Source organism: Schistocerca piceifrons, chromosome 3 (assembly GCF_021461385.2).
Source record: "Schistocerca piceifrons isolate TAMUIC-IGC-003096 chromosome 3, iqSchPice1.1, whole genome shotgun sequence".
Classification (NCBI taxonomy): domain Eukaryota; kingdom Metazoa; phylum Arthropoda; class Insecta; order Orthoptera; family Acrididae; genus Schistocerca; species Schistocerca piceifrons.
The window spans coordinates 578,117,230-578,135,839 of record NC_060140.1 but is presented as its reverse complement, the minus strand read 5'-3'; the positions used below and the strand labels follow the sequence as shown (position 1 = coordinate 578,135,839).

The 18,610-nt window shown below is 43.9% G+C and overlaps 1 protein-coding gene across 1 annotated transcript in view; it reads right to left on the bottom strand.

Annotated features, from left to right (window-relative positions):
- LOC124788853 (mucin-4) overlaps nt 1-18,610 on the bottom strand; it is a 258,570-nt gene that overhangs the window by 180,620 nt on the left and 59,340 nt on the right. Inside the window, exon 2 of the mRNA XM_047256137.1 lies at nt 12,065-12,204. Coding sequence (XP_047112093.1) covers nt 12,065-12,204 — 140 coding nt within the window. The remainder of the gene's footprint in view (nt 1-12,064; nt 12,205-18,610) is intronic.

Genomic DNA, 18,610 nt, shown 5'->3' with positions numbered 1-18,610 from the left:
TTCTCTACGTTTTTCAATTAGCTGGCTCCGTTGGTATTTCTGTATCCAAGCAGATACTCAGGCGTTCATGGATGAGAGAAAAATCTTGATGGTATTTGAACTCGATGAAATGGTTTTTTAGTTCTCCCAACGCTGTGTGTTTCCTTTCTTATGAAATGGAATCATTACCGACATAGACCAGTCTTCTATCCAAGTTCCATTGCTCCATATCCTGTTAAATACTTCATACATGATTTACAAATCCCTACCTCCTGATGATTTGCTCATTTTGGGAGTAATACGATCAGTGCTTTTCTTATTTTTTACTTTAGCTACAGCCTTTCGGGCTACTTCTTGTAAGATGTTACGTCGCTTTACTACTGGAATGTTTGACCGACCAAGTTTTCCATTTTTATGCGTGCACAACATATTTCAGTATGTTCTCCACCGACCAACAGCTAATTCTGTTGGTTAGAACTTTGCCATCTTCATCTTCTACAAACAATGTTTTTGGTTTGAAGGGTCCTGTAAGTTTCTTTATTTCACTGAACATGCATTTGGTCTCACTGTAATCCTGGAAAATCAATTCTCTCACATGTTTCAATGATGTAATTATTTGTTTCTCCTTGGTAATTTCCCCGTATTAACGCCAACAACCTGCGGTGTAAGTCGAAATAAGGCCTCGGGAGTAGACGATAATCCGTCAGAACTGCTGATAGCGTTGGGAGAGCCAGCCATGACAGAACTCTTCCATTTGGTGCGCAAGATGTATCAGACAGGCGAAATGTCCTCAAACTTCAAGAAGAATTTTGTAATTCCAATTCCAAAGAAAGCAGTTGCTGACAGGTGTGAAAATTACTGAACTACCAGTTTAATAAGTCGTGGTTGCAAAATACTAACACGATTTCCTTACAGAAGAATGGAAAAACTGATAGAAGTTGACCTCAGGGAAGATCGATTTGGATTTCGGAGAAACACAGGAACGCGCGGGGCAATACTGATCCTACGGCTTACCTTACAAGATAGGTTATGCAAAGACAAACCTACATTTATAGCATTTGTAGACTCACAGAAAACTTTTGACAGTGTTGAGTGGAATACTCTCTTTGAAGTTCTGAAGATATCAGGTGTTAAATACAGGAAGCGAAAGGCTGTTTACAACTTCTACAGAAACCTGGCGGCAGTTACACGAGTCGAGGGGCATGAAAGGGAGGCAGTGGTTGAAACGGGAGTGAGACAGCGTTGTAGCCCATCCCCGATGTTATTCAGTAAGTACATTGAATAAGCAGTAAAGGAAACAAAAGAGAAACTTGGAGATGAATTTAAGTTCAGGGAGGAGAAATAAAAAGCTCTTGAAGTTTGCCGATGACATCGTAATTCTGTCAGACAGCAAACGACTTGGGAGAACAGATGAACGGAATGGACAGTGTCTTGAAAGGAGGACATAAGATGAATGTCAGCAAAAGCAAAAGGAGGATAATGGAGTGAAGTCGAATAAAATCAGGTGATGCTAAGGGAATCAGATTACGGAACGAGATACTTAAAAGGATTAAATAATTTTTGGTATTCGGGCAACAAAAAACTGATGATGTCCGAAGTACAGAGGATATAAAATGTTTACTGGCAATGGCAAGAAAACATTTCTGAAGAAGAGAAATTTGTTAACATCGAATATAGTTTTAAGTGTCAGGAAGTCTTTTCTGATAGTATTTGTATGGATTGTAGCCATGTATGAAAATGACACATGGACGATAAACTGTTTAGATGAAAATAGAACAGAGGCTTACGAAATGTGGTGCTACAGAAGAATGCTGAAGATTTGATGGGTCGATCATGTAACAAATGATGAAGTACTGAACAGAATCGGGAGACAAGAAATTTGGGGCACAACTTGACCAAAAAAGGGATCGGTTGATACGACACATTCTGAGGCATCAGGGGATCACTAATTTAGTATTAGACGGAAGCGTGGAGGGCAGTAAGCAGATTCACAAAGGCGGAGGTCGCAGTAATAATTTGGAGATGAAGAGACTGGCACAGCACAGAGTATCATGGAGAGCTGTATCAAACCAGTTTTCGGATTGAAGATCACAACAACAACAACAACTTGAGGTACTGCCGAGTTCACTGTAATTCTCTCACTCTCAGCACTTTCCTATTCTCAGTGAATTATATGATTAAGTTAGTAAGCTATAAATTTTTATTCCTTCCCTTTCTCTACCCTTGACTACTTTTTGCAGCTGCTGTAACTAATGTCTCAACCGAGAAATTCCATTTCTCTGCAGATATCAATGTCTCATAGATCGGTCGAAAGTATTCTTGGACTAGATTCCTCAAAAAAATCAGTTTCATTCTTTTGCTCTCGTCTTCTTGCTTTTGGAGGCGTCCCTTTACCTTTCGGCAGCTACATCCTCTGTTCAGGATACAGAAAATGAGGGTCAGGACCACAGTCGGCACCTGAAAGTGTCTTACTGTTTTTAACGAAACATTCCATTTTAAGCCAATCACAAGTTCAAAGCATAGCCAACTGATTACGGTAATTTGTACCTGGTGAGGTCCCGATAATAATGTCTTTGTGGATGGTGTTGTAAGCAGGTGTTGGTAATAACAAACTTACTTTCGTGACAGAGCTGAAGCAGTAGATCTTAACGAACATTTCTTTTACCTAAGCTGTGACAGCCATGTACTTTATTTGATGAGCTCCATTTTCCTATCTTAGCGCTGCGATATCTTTCTTTTTGGGTATGACTCGAGGAAGTTGGAAAGAGACTCATAAAATTCTTCCATCTCTTCATCATCAGCTGCTGAAGTTGTAGGAAATTCTTGTATAACATTCAGCTTGCAAGGTCTAGTGCTGAATTTCATTGGTATTATTCGGTCGCTGACAGACTTTAATCCATTACTGCAGCATTCTATCCGTTATGTACTAACAAGGCAACACCACTGATCAACTAGAGCAATATACACTACTGGCCATTAAAATTGCTACACCAAGAAGAAATGCAGATGATAAACGGGTATTCATTGGACAAATATATTATACTAGAACTGACATGTGATTACATTTTCACGCAATTTGGGTGCATAGATCCTGAGAAATCAGTACCCAGAACAACCACCTCTGGCCGTAATAACGACCTTGATACGCCTGGGAATAGAGTCAAAGAGAGCTTGGATGGCGTGTACAGGTACAGTTGCCCGTGCAGCTTCAACACGATACCACAGTTCATCAAGAGTAGTGACTGACGTATTGTGACGAGCCAGTTGCACGGCCACCATTGACCAGACGTTTTCAATTGGTGAGAGATCTGGAGAATGTGCTAGCCAGGGCAGCAGTCGAACATTTTCTGTATCCAGAAAGGCCCGTACAGTACCTGCAAAATGCGGTCGTACATTATCCTGCTGAAAGGTAGGGTTTCACAGGGATCGAATGAAGAGTAGAGCCACGGGTCGTAACACATCTGAAATGTAACGTCCACTGTTCAAGTACCGTCAATGCGAACAAGAGGTGACCTAGACGTGTAACCAATGGCACCCCATACCATCACGCCGGGTGATACGCCAGTATGGCGATGAGCAATACACGCTTCCAATGTGCGTTCACCGCGATGTCACGAAACCTTTATCAAAGTCAGAAACGTGATGGTACGCATTTCTCCTCCTTACACGAGGTATCACAACAACGTTTCACCAGGCAACGCCGGTCAACTGCTGTTTGTGTATGAGAAATCGGTTGGAAACTTTCCTCATTTCAGCACGTTGTAGGTGTCGCCACCGGCGCCAACCTTGTGTGAATGCTCTGAAAAGCTAATCATTTGCATATCACTGCATCTTCTTCCTTTCGGTTAAATTTCGCGTCTGTAGCACGTCATCTTCGTGGTGCAGCAATTTTAGTGGCCAGTAGCGTATGTATCGCCGTTAGCTGTTTTGAAGTGCCCACCACTTTTGTAGTGAGCCTCTGCTAACCGTAGTATTCCAGTTTTATTTCGATTGTATTCCCTTTCTACAATCCGTAACTTTCAAAATAACATGAAACGGAAATACTCTATCTCTCTTGTGAAGTAACTCAGTGTTTAAGGTTAAGGATAACGTCATTTTCTTCCCACTTCCTTGGAAACAGAATTTTTTCAAGACCACATTGTTACGGTTTTGGCGCGATTCGAACTGACCCGTATTACCACTGACCAACGGCGGGCCGTGGTTATGCCGAGGCAGCTGCTAGACCAGAGCCTCGTCAGCGATCAAGGCGGCTGCCGAGGTCAGCCGGCGGGGTGATACGCCTCGTCTACCTGGCTGCGGCGCGCCGATGGGGCACAGCGTATCTTACCACGTTGGCGCGACAGACACTTTCGGCGGTATGAGATACCTTTGTGTGCCACTATAGTCACGCTTTCATCACACAGTTTTGAGTTGGCATTCGGTAGCATCGGGCGGTTTAACATAACGTTCCGTGAGAATCCATACCTACGCCACTACTTTACAATTCACACTTATATGTTTGGCAGAGTGTTCGTAAAACCATTTTTAGACTGTATCTCGACCGTTCGCCTCTGGAACAGCATGTGGGCAAAATTAACAATTAAATCTTTCCGTGCGAACTCTGCTTTATTTTATCACGACCGTCATTTGCCTGTATATAGGCGAAAGTCAACAAAATATTTTCATATTCGGAAGAGAAAGTTGGCTACTGAAATTTTGTGAAAAGATCACGCCGCAACGAAAGAAGCCTTTATTTTCATGATTGCCTCCCAAAGTCGTGTATCATATCCGCGACACTCTCTCCTCTGTTCCGTGATAGTGAAAAATGCGCTGCTCTTCTTCGAAATTTTCGATGTTCTCAATCAATTCCATCTGGTAAGAATCTCGTACCACGCAGCAATAATCCAGAAGACGATGGGCAAGAGTAATTTAGGCTGTGGGCAGTCTAGTAGATTTCTTGCATCTTCTAAAAGCTCTGACAATAAATGAAGACATTCCTTGGAGCAACTCCAGATAGCAGTGACCCTTCTAACATTAAAGCAGTATGGTGGTTAACGCTGCAACTGAATAAAAGCCAACTAAAGAAACAATACACCGTACACGGCGACTCAGCAAAAACTTACACCCCGTTTCTTTTAGTAACCGTTCAAGATATCGTAACGAAGTTTTCAACATACAGGGTGCCCCAGGAAGAAAGATCAATATCTATGACAGGAACGCTCATTTCAAGCAAGAAACTTCCCTTGGGCATATACTCTATTCCAAATGGAATAATGTACATTTATTTTAGCGCAAGTGGCACCCATATACGTGTCTTATCGACCCAACTTCTTTGACGTTTTATTCTACCCAAAACTACCTCGTTGTTGACGGGAAAGGATTATTTTAATTTTTTGAAAATTCGTTTGCTGAACACCTTGAGGACACGTCCTTCGCAACGCGGACTGCAATGTACTTCCATCACGACAGAGCCTTTGCACGTTTTCCCATACATGTGAGTAAATATCTCAACCGCACTTATCTCATTCGCTGGACTGGTCGTGGTAGTACAATTAATCTGCCACAAAGGTCGTCGGACCTTTGTTTATGGGGCTGGATGAAGTCTGAGGTGCTTGGTCGCATCATGGACACTGCTGCCTTCATTAAGGAACCTGCAGAGGCACTCAGACAAGCAACACATTTTCTCCCAAGAGTGCACAAATGCACTGAAGTTGGCGGTGATATATTCGAACACTTATTGCAAACTGTACAACAGCTGTAATATGACATTTACGACAATGTTTAGAGGTAAATGTGTTAGAGTGCACATTTTAATTGATACTTTGTAAAACGCATGTTGTTATGTTTACTAACTATCTTACATATTTAAACCTTACGATGTACTGAACAATATAGAAAATAAATAATAGTGTACATTAAATTTGCTCTATCGAGGAAACCATTTGGAGCATGGCATAAGACCGTATGTAGTTTTTTGCTTCAAATGACCGTCCCTGTAATATACCTGAATATAGACCATTCTCTCTGGAACACACTGTACAATAGTACGCAGGGGGTCACGTAATTCTTTGCAAGTTTAATCCACTTAACTATTGTATCAACTGAGATTACTGAAGCAATGGTTTGTAATGGTACGATATATTTCTGTAACGACTGTCCGAAGTGCTTGAAAATATGAGTATACTGATCTTTCGTAGTTCTCGTAAGTCCGAAGCCCAGTCTGGTACAACTCTCCAAGCTTATCTATCTTCTGCATGCCTTTTCCTCTCTGCACAGCTGTTGTAAGCTACCTGCTTGATGTCTTCACAATTTTTACCCTCCCCACTCCCCTACAATGTCAAACTGATGATTTCTTGACGACTATGAACTCATCTTTTCAAGAGCTTTAAAGTAATTGAAAAAGTATTCGTCCTACTTAAAAAGCTGTACTTGTTTCAGTATTTCAGTTGATACAAGCGCCAAGTGTATTAAACATGCAACAACATTACGGGCTCCTCTGCCTGCTGTCACGTGCCGAAAACCTCGTTTAGATGTCTTGAACAGAAAAGAGTACACTCGGTCACACGAGGACAAGGGAGAAATTAACTTACTGCTGTATCGATATGCTACAGCTGCTTTAAAGCAGATTTCTGTATGGAGCATCAACAGTAATTTGAATAATTCTTAAATACCACAATACTCTATAGCAATGGTTCCCAATAGGTGGTCCGCGGACCCCCAGGGGTCCGCGAGCTATGCCAGAAGGGGCCGGCAAGATGCTATTAGAATAAAAAATATATTACATATATTTCGTATGATAACAGATTTTTTTTGTTTTGGCCGCTTCTGATAGAGTAGTCTGTTGTAACTGTATTTTTTCAAATAAATAATACCTTGCAAGAAATTAGTGTTTTCTTATTTTTCACACGTCTACTCAATGCAATCTCAAGTGTAGTACACTTGAAAGACCAATACACTCAGGAGTTTGTTATACTCAACACTCAGATTTGAAGACAAAGATTTTGAGCAATAATAAAAAATTTAACAATAACAATGGTGGCTAAATGGAAAAAGTTTTAAGCTCAATATTTTTTTCAATAAGGAATATGTCAATGTTTTTTCTAAGTACCAAAAATAGAAAACGTATAATAAGACTCTTAATTTGGCTTTTTTAGGTAGTTGATACTGTGATCTGACAAGGTACCAATCATGCTCGATGAGGGGTCCTGGAGAAAATTTTGTTGGGAACCCCTGGTCTATAGTGATTGGGAACATAGCGCTTACTGATGGATCAGTGGTTCCTGTATAGCTGTCGGCGTAAGTGTAAGTTTTCATGTGATGTCATTTATTGCTTTTTGATAGTGATACACAATCACTATAGGAGGTTCGCACTCCAGTGTGGTCTACGGAGATAATGATAATTATTTTCATCCACGTTACCGCTATTACCTGAAGTATTTTGTATCTAAAGTATTTTTCAAACGATGTTTCAGTTTTGTAGAAGACACATTTCACCATTTCGCATCCAGCAAACATGATTGCCATTGCAGCATTCGGTTGTTCACCTATGTATGACACACACTATGGAGGTTGGAATTCGCGTCCTTCATGTTAGGAGAATACAGAGAATGTATTCATAATATCACGAGGCATAAGTAATTTCCTCTCTCCCTATCCATCCCTCTACTGTAGCTTAGATATCAACAAAGACTTACTATCTGTCATTTAAGAGGACACAACTTCGCAGTGCACGTGAACAGAGTCTTTCTGCATCCACTATAACTTTTTTCCAAATTTTCACTGCGTTGAATCGGCTATTACAAACCGACAAGGTTCGTTTGCATATAAATGGAAAACCAGGCGTGAAAAGGAAAGAATAGCGTTATGAGAAATTCAAGCCTACAGATAACACCGAGTAAAACATTGGAAATGGAGCAGCCGCGCAACTACAGCACTAACGTTTAAAAGAAGGACTTATACTGAACCAGTGGGTAATAAAACAATGAGTACGTCATAGTATATAGTACCTAAGTAGAAATAAAATGCGTGCAATCAAACGTGATAAAATCGTGCTGTGCATTGTATTCATATACAGGAAAGGTACGACAATAAAAACTTGGAGGGTCAATCTGTAGTTCTTACATATCACTCCACGATAGAGTGCTTGCTCTACTTTGGGGATAAATTAGGTGGAGCTCTGACGGCAAGGAATGATTTTTTTTTCTTGGCGTATCTCTCCGCATAGCGGTGGTTAGAATAGCCTTACACACTCGAGCTTCCCGCGTCTATCTACACCATAAACTTCAGCAGTTGCAGACTCTTCTGCACAGCTATCGTGTCAGTCTGGACACAGATTTAAAGTGTGAGCACTCAAAAAAGTCGTTCGTACATGGAAACGGCTAATATAATGAGAAAGCTCTGCGTCATCACGCCTACAACTACTGCAATTTATTTTATTTTTCACTTTATAGTTGCTCCTACGGAACTGTACATGGTATTTTCTTGCAGCTGATGATTATTGGTTTAAAGAGAGTAAACATCTAAGTCATGACTCTCCTGATATTTTCTTCTCCAGCATAACTTTTAATAAATAATATATACTGCGTATCCCTCATAGATTTCTGCAAACACTTGACTTTTACCCGCTTGTTATATTATTTCCGTGTGAATGTAACTTCTTTCCAAATTTTGCGCTGTTCCCAGGATATGTTTTGCGTCATCGCTTGCCTTCGACTACCAGCTTATACTATGTAGAACACGCCAAATTAGTTTGTGTGCAGATTCCACATTTTACATCTACGTCAATACTGTTGCTAAGCTCCCGAGTAAGCTCAAATCTCTCTAATTTTACCTCCATAGTGTTTTCGCGACATATGTGTAGGACGAAGCGATTTTGGCCGACTCTTCTATGTATGCTCTCCTAATTTTGGCATCAAATCACACCGTGATGCACGTCTCTTTTTCTAGTGAGAGTTGGACAAACATCTCAGCGTAGCTTTCCCGCTTACTAATCGAACCCGCCACAGCTCTTCGGATCTTCTTTATCAAATGTTCGAGACTGAGGCACTGTACAAGTCCAGCCGGCCGGTGTGGCCGTGCGGTTATAGGCGCTTCAGTCTGGAACCGCGTGACCGCTGCGGTCGCAGGTTCGAATCCTGTGTGATGTCCTTAGGTTAGTTAGGTTTAATTAGTTCTAAGTTCTAGGCGACTGATGACCTTAGAAGTTAAGTCGCATAGTGCTCAGAGCCATTTGTACAAGTCCATCAACTGCAACTTACGTACCCCCAAAGCAGAGACCTGTTCAATCTAATGTACGAGTCTAATATTGTTTTACCTTCAGCAAATTTCACATTTTTTTCGCTCATACCTCAAGGTCAGTACCGGTATAGATGAATTCCGTGTCCGAACATCACATTTGTGTATGTAAAACATCCTATAGACATTGTACAATAGTTATTCCGTGATTCATTTGCTTTTACGCCAAGTTCTTGTTAATGAAACCCACACATTTCACAAAGAATTATGAATGAGTTTGGCGAAAGAAGCAATGATAGTTACGTGAGAGATAATTTTAACACATCGTGTTAGCCGTGTCTCTTAAAAGACAGTAACACTGTTGCAGTCACTAATTGTGTGCCAAGATATTCTGCGCATTTGAGATTAACACCGTGTCCGGGTGGCGCAGTGGCTTACGCAACTGCCTAGTAAGCAGGAGGTCCCGGGTTCGAATCCCGTTCCAGCACACATTTTCACTCGCCGCCGCTGATTGCACATAAAGTCCCAATGTAGCTGGTATCATCAGTTCCTTCCCTTTACTTTCTCCCCCCTCCATCTTCAACCTACGTAATGAGACGTATTATCGCTGACAGATGCAGCTGTAAGTAAGCGTTTACAATATTACCGTTCGCAGTTCTTATCTTTCTCGCTTGCTTGTTTGTGACAAGCCGAATGTCAGTCAGATAGCAAGTAGTACTCGTATTTTACGCAACATCCACACGTCGAAGGCTTTTTATTTCGTCATCAGTCTTCTGACGCGTGATGCGGCCCGCCACGAATTCCTCTCGTGTGCTAATCTCTTCATCTCAGAGTAGCGCTTGCAACCTACGTCCTCAATTACTTCCTGGATGTATTCCAATCTTTGTCTTCCTCTACAGTGTTTGCCCTCTACTGCTCCCTCTAGTACGAGGGTCACTCCAAAACAAATGCACACCATTTTTGTAAAAATACTGTTTTCATTCCGCATGTGTGAAAGTTTTACAGTGTGTAGATACATCCTTCCCGCTTGTTTTCAAACGTAGTTCAACCTGTTCCCGTGAGTGGCGCCTTCACAGCCTGTCTTCAAGATGGCTGCTACACTTTACGTTCGTCAGAAATGGTTCAAATGGCTCTGAGCACTATGGGACTTAACTTCTGAGGTCATCAGTCCCCTAGAAGTTAGAACTACTTAAACCTAACTAACCTAAGGACATCACACACATCCATGGCCGAGGCAGGATTCGAACCTGCGACCGTAGTGGTCGCGCGGTTCCAGACTGTAGCGCCTAGAACCGCTCGGTCACTGGGACAGCCGTTCGTCAGAAGCAACGTGTTGTCATAGAATTCCTGTGCTGTGAAAACGAGACAGTGGGAAACATCCACAAGAGGTTGAAAAACGTGTAGGCAGATGTTGCTGTCGATCGTAGTACAGTTAGTCGGTGGGCAAGCAGGTTACGTGATGAAAGCGGGCACGGCAATATTGAGGATTGTCCTGGCAGCAGCAGGCCTCGTACTGCACACACTACAGGCAATGTGCAGCGAGTCAACGAATTGGTGACTACTTACAGACGCATCATAGTGAACGAATTGTCACGCTACGTTGGGATAGAGGAAGGAGGTGTTTGCAGAATACTGAAAGTGTTGGCGTTAAAAATGGTTTGTGCCAGGTGGGTTCCCAGGACGTTAACAGTGGCTTACAAAGAAACAAGAAAAACTGTAGGCAACGAACTTTTGGAACAGTACGAGAATGGTGAAGATGAATTTCTTGGAAGAATTGTGACAGGTGATGAAGCATGGCTTCTTCATTTTTCACCAGAGACGAAGAGGCAATCAATGGAGTGGCATCATGAAAATTCACCCAAGAAAAAAAAAATTCAAAACCACACCCTCTGCTGGAAAAGTTATGGCTACGGTGTTTTTCGATTGGAAGGACTCCTGCTTGTGGACATCATTCCAAGTGGAACCACGATAAATTCTGATGCATATGTGACGATTCTGAAGAAACTTCAAGCTCGACTGAGTCGTGTTCGACCACATCAGCAAAAGCAGGATGTTTTGTTATTGCACGACAATGTAAGGCCACATGTCAGTCAAAAAACCATGGAAGCGATCACAAAACTCGGATGGACAACACTGAAACACCCGCCTTACAGTCCTGACCTGGCTCCATGTGATTATCATCTCTTTGAGAAAGTGACAGACTCTCTTCGTGGAACAAGGTTTGAAGATGATGACTCCCTTGTGCACGCTGCCAAACAGTGGCTCCAACAGGTTGGTCCAGAATTTTACCGTGCGGGTATACAGGCGCTGGTTCCAAGATGACGTAAGGCAGTTCAGAGGGATGGAAATTATATGGAGAAATGAAAATAATGTTCCTAAAGGATGTATCTACACACTGTAAAACTTTCAAACATGTAGAATAAAAGATGGATTTTTAAAAAAATAGTGTGCATTTCTTTTGTTGTGACCCCCGTACCATGGAAGTCATTCCTCATGTCTTAACACATGTCTTATCATCCCGTCCCTTCTCTTTATCAGTGTTTTCCGCACGTTCCTTTCCTCTCCGATTCTGCGCAGAACCTCCTCATTCCTTACCGAAGGCTTTACAATCACGATTTAATGCACACGTAATTGTAGCAGACCTGCACTACCACGTGCTTGGCTCTGGCGCCAACGAGGTCAGATGCAAACGTGTAAGGGATTCAAAACACGCGCGACCGAAGACAACAAAATTTATGGCAGCAAGCCGGTGCGTTGTTTTAAGAACAGCGCTCGAAAACCTGTTTCCGGCCGCTGCAGACACGTTTATTTTGGCTCGTACGCCGCCTCCGCAGGGAACCCATAAGGAAAGCCGGGTGTCGGGCGTTTTTACGAGTCCGAGGCCGGCTCGGCTGCGCTGCCAGAGCGCGGCAGCGGCAGCTGCAGCTGCGGTAGCCGGCGGGCTGAGTCAGCGCCGCACACGGCCAGCAGCCGGCTGCGCGCGGCACGGGCGTAGGGTCCGAGCGTCGACCCCTGCGCGCCGCACCACGCTTGCCACACACCGCTATTATTGCCCGAGGCTGCCCCAACTGCCGCATTCTCCCTCCTGTGACTGCACCTCTCTCAAACACGACTGACGCTTCACCATGTGGGCACATGAGCGCTATCCGAAAACTAACATCCTTTAAACTTAAGATACAAAATAAATACGGCACCGTTACCGGACTACTAACTATAAAACTAAACGTTTTTATTACTCTCATAATACCACCATTCAGATTTAACGAAATTGACGTGCGTCCTATTCGGCTTAGAATGTTGATCACGCCATGTTTGTTTTCACTTCACTGTGTTATTTATTCTTGGACAGACACAAAAGCCACACGACGACAGGGCAGTCTGGAGCACTTTTACCCGATTTGTTTTCAATTTTTTTAATTTTTTGATTGGATTTATTGTGCTTAAAATTGTTTAGTCTTACAACACGGTTAATTAAATATAACTTTTTTATAAACCAGGTGATGCAGCTACCCCGCCCGATGTAGTTTAATGCAACCAGTTACGTTACATGGCCTTCGAAACCTTGCCCGCAGTTTTCGTATTCCCTCGCTCACTACGCGCATACTATTCCTCCTTCAGAAAAAGATGACAGCACCTTTCTGTAGATAATTTAGATAAATTTTATACTTGTATACGTTTTCGCTAATGGCCATAGTTTCAGAGTTATTCAAGAAGACGTGCAGAAGTGACGTTCAAACGCACCCCCACTCCGACTACGCCCCCGTCTGTCAGTATTTCTTTCTCCTACTACTGGCCCGCATCTCGTGGTCGTGCGGTAGCGTTCTCGCTTCCCACGCCCGGGTTCCCGGGTTCGATTCCCGGCGGGGTCAGGGATTTTCTCTGCCTCGTGATGGCTGGGTGTTGTGTGCTGTCCTTAGGTAAGTTAAGTTTAAGTAGTTCTAAGTTCTAGGGGACTGATGACCATAGGTGTTAAGTCCCATAGTGCTCAGAGCAATTTGAACCATTTGAATCTCTTACTACTGCACAAAACTTTGCGATTGTACGATTTATTTCCCAAATTCGACCTCTTTTTGTCTCCACTGATCTTATTACGTCAACAGCTTAGTCGAGGAGCGCTTACAAACTGTAAAATTAACCTTTATACAAATTTTACATAACTAATTTTCTGAATTTCAACAGCATAAAATAAACAATTACATCGCTATTGTTTCCTGCACACTCAACAGAATGTAGTGTGTTGGTATGTTAAGGTCGATTCACACTAGACGTGGACCGTTAGGGGACGTCACCATCAAATAGCGGTGTGTTCACGCTATAAAGAACGTCAACAAGACGTCAATTCGCTTAGGCCAGCAGGGAACAATGAAAATGATGACGTGAGATACCTACCATCCGTGATACAAGAAGTCGCACCACAATATCGGAATTAAGGAACCAACAACAACAAACATTATTAATGGCCAAAGCAAATTTAATAACGGGTGTTTTTGATTAATTTTGTGCGGTAAATTTCTGAGAAGTAACATAGCATTGTAAAACATGCATATTTATTTGCTAGTGAAAATACACTGATTACCACATTTAGCAGCACGTACTATAACGAGACATGCAGGAAGAGGGTCAATGATGTGCTGGAAGGTACCGACAGACGTGTGGAGCCGTGCCGACTCCACTGCCGTGGCCAGCTGCGCTAGGTTTCTCGGTTGACAACCCATGGCGCACAGAGCTGGATCGGGGTGGTCCCACAGATCATCGATTTGGTTTAAAAATCCGGGGAGTTTCGTGGCCAGGCGAGTACGGTAAGTTCCTGCTGGTGCTCTTCGAACCACGCACGTACACTGTGAGCTGTGTGACACTTTGCATTGTCCCGCTGGTAGATACACTATGTGATCAAAAGTATCCGGACACCTGGCTGAAGATGACTTGGTTACAAGTTCGTGGCGCCCTCCATCGGTAATGCTGGAATTCAGTATGCTGTTGGCCCACCCTTAGCCTTGACGACAGCTTCCACTCACGCATGCATACGTCCAATCAGGTGCTGGAAGGTTTCTTGGGGAATGGCAGCCCATTGTTCACAGAGTGCTGCACTGAGGAGAGGCATCGATGTCGGTCGGTGAGGACTGGCACGAAGTCGGCGTTCTAAAACATCCCAAAGGTGACCTATAGGATTCAGGTCAGGACTCTGTGCAGGCCAGTCCATTACAGGGATGTTATTATATATGATGATAGTAACAATTCTCGAAAGAACAGATGCCATTGATGACCGTGCAGCTTCTATAGAATAAATGTTAATTGAAACCCTCAGCTGCTGACAGGCGTTGTTGATATACCTTGATGGGGACAGCTGAAAATGATTTCTACATACGTAATGTTCCTAATAGATATTTGCCCAAATATTAGATTGTGGACAGTTGGGAATGTGGGTCTCACGGCAAGCGTGCGAGGGATAAGTTCCTGCAGTCCCTCTATTCATCTGTGTCCTCGGTGGCTCGGATGGATAGAGCGTCTGCCATGTAAGCGGGAGATCCAGGGTTCGAGTCCCAATCGGAGCACACATTTTCAGCTGTCCCCATCGAAGTATATCGACAACACCTGTCAGCAGCTGAAGGTTTCAATTAATTATCATTTATAGGGATGTTATTGTCGTGTAACCACTCCGCCATAGGCCGTGCATTATGAACAGGTGCTCGAACGGGTTGAAAAATGCAATTGCCATCCCCGAATTGCTCTGCAACAGTGGGAAGCAAGGAGGTACTTAAAACACCAATGTAGCCCTGTGCTGTGATAGTGGCACACAAAACAAGGGGTGCAAGCTCAAAATGGTTCAAATGGCTCTGAGCACTATGCGACTTAACTTCTGAGGTCATCAGTCGCCTAGAACTTAGAACTAATTAAACCTAACTAACCTAAGGACATCACGCACATCCATGCCCGAGGCAGGATTCGAGCCTGCGACAGTAGCGCCTAGAACCGCACGGCCAATCCGGCTGGTAAGGGGTGCAAGCCCCCTCCATGAAAAACACGACCACACCATAACACCTCCGCCTCCGAATTTTACTGTTGGCACTACACACGCTGGCAGATGACGTTCACTGGGAATTCGCCATATCCACACCCTGCCATAGGATCGTCACATTGTGTACCGTGATTCGCCACTCCACACAACGTTTTTCCACAGTTCAATCGTCCAATGTTTACGCCCCCTTACACCAAGCTAGGCATCGTTTGGCATTTACCAGTGTGATGTGTGGCTTATAGCAGCCGCTCGACCATGAAATCCAAGTTTCCTCAACTCCCGCCTAACTGTCATAGCACCTGCAGTGGATCCTGCAGTTTGGAATTTCTGTGTGATGGCCTGGATAGATGTCCGCCAATTACACATTACGACCCTCCTCAACTGTCGGCAGTCTCCGTCAGACAACAGACGAGGTGGGCCTGTACGCTTTTGCGCTGTACATGTCCCTTCACGTTTCTACTTCACTATCGCATCTGAAACAGTGGACCTAGGGATGTTTAGGACTGTGTAAATCTCGCGTACAGACGTATGACAAAAGTTACACCCAATCACCTGACCACGTGAGTTCCATGCAGCTCCCCACTCTGCTCTCTCACGATTTCTAATGACTACTGAGATCGCTGATATGGAGTACCTGGCAGTAGGTGGTTCAAAAAATGCTTCAAATGATTCTGAGCACTATGGGACTCAACTTCTAAGGTCATTAGTCCCCTAGAACTTAGGACTAGTTAAACCTAACTAACCTAAGGACACCACACACATCCATGCCCGAGGCAGGAATCGAACCTGCGACCATAGCGGTTCCGCGGTTCCAGACTGCAGCGCCTAGAACCGCACGACCACTTCGGCCGGTGCAGTAGGTGGCAGCACAATGCACCTAATATGAAAAACGTATGTTTTTGGGGGTGTCCGGATACTTTTGATCACATACTGTACCTTGCCGGGAAAAAACTTACTGCACGTAGGGGTCGACTTGGCCCACAAGGATAGCTACATACTTGTGTTGTTCCACTGTACCCTCCAGAATAATATCGTCCAGGTAATAGCCTCCGACCTGGACTCTTCCGACAACTGCTCAAAGTTGTTTCCTTTCCGACGCTTCACGCCGTACACGCCTAGGGCCATAGACCTGCCGTGTGGCGGGGCTCGGTCTGCAATCACTGATAGTGGCGAACGCTGGTCAGACGTATACTAACGGACCGCGGCCAATTTAAAGGCTACCACCTAGCAAGTGTGGTGTCTGGCGGTGACACCACAAAATCACTGCGTATCTCTCTTGTGGCGTCTGCCACGTAAGTTGGATGAGCATCTCCGTGACCCCTTTCATGCTTACTAAACGAAGCTGTGACGAAACACGCTGCTGTTCTTTGGATTTTCTCTATTTCTTTATCAATCCTATCTGATAAGGGTCCGAACATGGCGAGTAGTACTCCAGTATCGGTCGAACGAGGCTTTTGTAACCTACCTCATTCGGGGGTGGACTACACTTCTTGAGAATTTGTCCACTGAGTCAGTCTGTTATCCGCCTTTCCTGCTATTACTTTTATGTTGTTGTTCCTCTTTAAATTACCTTGTACGCACACGCCCAGAACATTAATGGATGTGACTGCCTCCACTGAATGCTTGGAAATCGTGTAAGCAAACAATAACGTGTATTCCACATATTTATGCGGAGTATGCTACATTTCTTTTATGTTCAAGGTCAGCTGATAGTTCCTGCACAAAGCGTCCGTCCTCTGCAGGTCTTCCTGTATTTTGCTACAATTTTTGAGCGCTGAGTCTTCTATGAGCAAACAGCTTCGTCCACGAACAGTCAGTCTATGGAGCTTCCGGCGTTCTGCTTATTTGTTCAAGAACTCATGATTCCACACGAGGTTGAGTGAACTTTGCCTCGTACTTTCCCAATTCACAAAAATTCGGATTGTTCGACGGGAATCGAACCCGGAACCTCGCTACAATAGACCGTGACGTTAACCACTCAATGTGGCCGCCTTCAAGGATAGGGCGAGGGAGAGAGAGGAAGAGGGAGAGTGAAGAAGAAAGAAGTGGGGGGAGTGATGTAGGCGGCCTCCACGAAGCTTCAATGCTGACTGCATAGTGAGTAGGGAGCGTGAGGTTACAAGCCGAGAAGACTCTCTGCACGACAGAAAACTAACAAACGATTGCACTGCTACCGCATTCGGCATTTTAGTGTCTGAACGCTGAAATGTCACTGACTGCCGGTCTGAAATACTCAATGGGTTCTGTTGTTCAGCAATTCAATTCTCTGGGAGAAACGTTTTTGTTATTTCATAACTAGGTCCCGCGGCGGGCCGGAACTGCTATGAGCTGCCCAACTCGCCTTCCCGCGCATTCATCGCTGCGATCCTCTATGGAAGGTTTCAGACTCTCTTATTGCGCCAATATAAACGAAACACGGCGCCGCCCCCGGCAGTCGGTGGCTTATTTACTTCTGATGATGATGATGGGAGAGGTAGCTGTACTTTATTTGAAATGATGTGACTTGGAAACCGAGAACATTTTATACATGCGTAACAATTCAGAATCAGTTTGAAAAGAGTCACAACATGTAACGTACACTGACTGGTACTCCGAGGAAATGATTGTGACACTAAGCTGACACGTGAAGAGTAGTTGTACGTGTAATACTGGAAATGCCAGATCGCTCTGGTTTCTAAAGGAAACCAGGAGCTGTGTATCTTCAATTCGCGATGGATTTCCTCGCCTTACCAATAATTGTAAACACACACACACACACACACACACACACACACACACACACACACAAAATTACAATATAATACCGAAATTATTTTTGTGTGTCTGAAAATCATCTGCGTGACAGAAAAACAATGCGTACGTATCTCTCACAAAATATGCTCTCTCAGTTAAAAACAACTTAAGGAGTAAGCGTTGAGTGACAGCATTAGTATGTCTGGTAATTAATAAACATATTGCTTCCAACAAAAAATGGTTCAAATGGCTCTGAGCACTATGGGACTTAACTTCTCAGGTCATCAGTCCCCTAGAACTTAGAACTACTTAAACCTAACTAACCTAAGGACATCACACAAAACACAGCCATCACGAGGCAGAGAAAATCCCTGACCCCGCCGGGAATCGAACCCGGGAACCCGGGCGTGGGAAGTGAGAACGCTACCGCACGACCACGAGATGCGGGCGGCAGTTTGCAAGCCGGTGGTGGCTCCATAATGGTGTGAGCTGTCTCTGCGTGGAATGGACTTACTGACTGGAAATGGTTATGTTCGCCTACCTGGAGACCGTTTGCGGCCATTCGTGGATTTCATGTTCCCAAGACAATGCGCCATGTCGCTGGGCCACAATTCGTCGCGATTGGTTCGAAGAACATTCTGGAGAATTCAAGCGAGTGATTTGGCCATC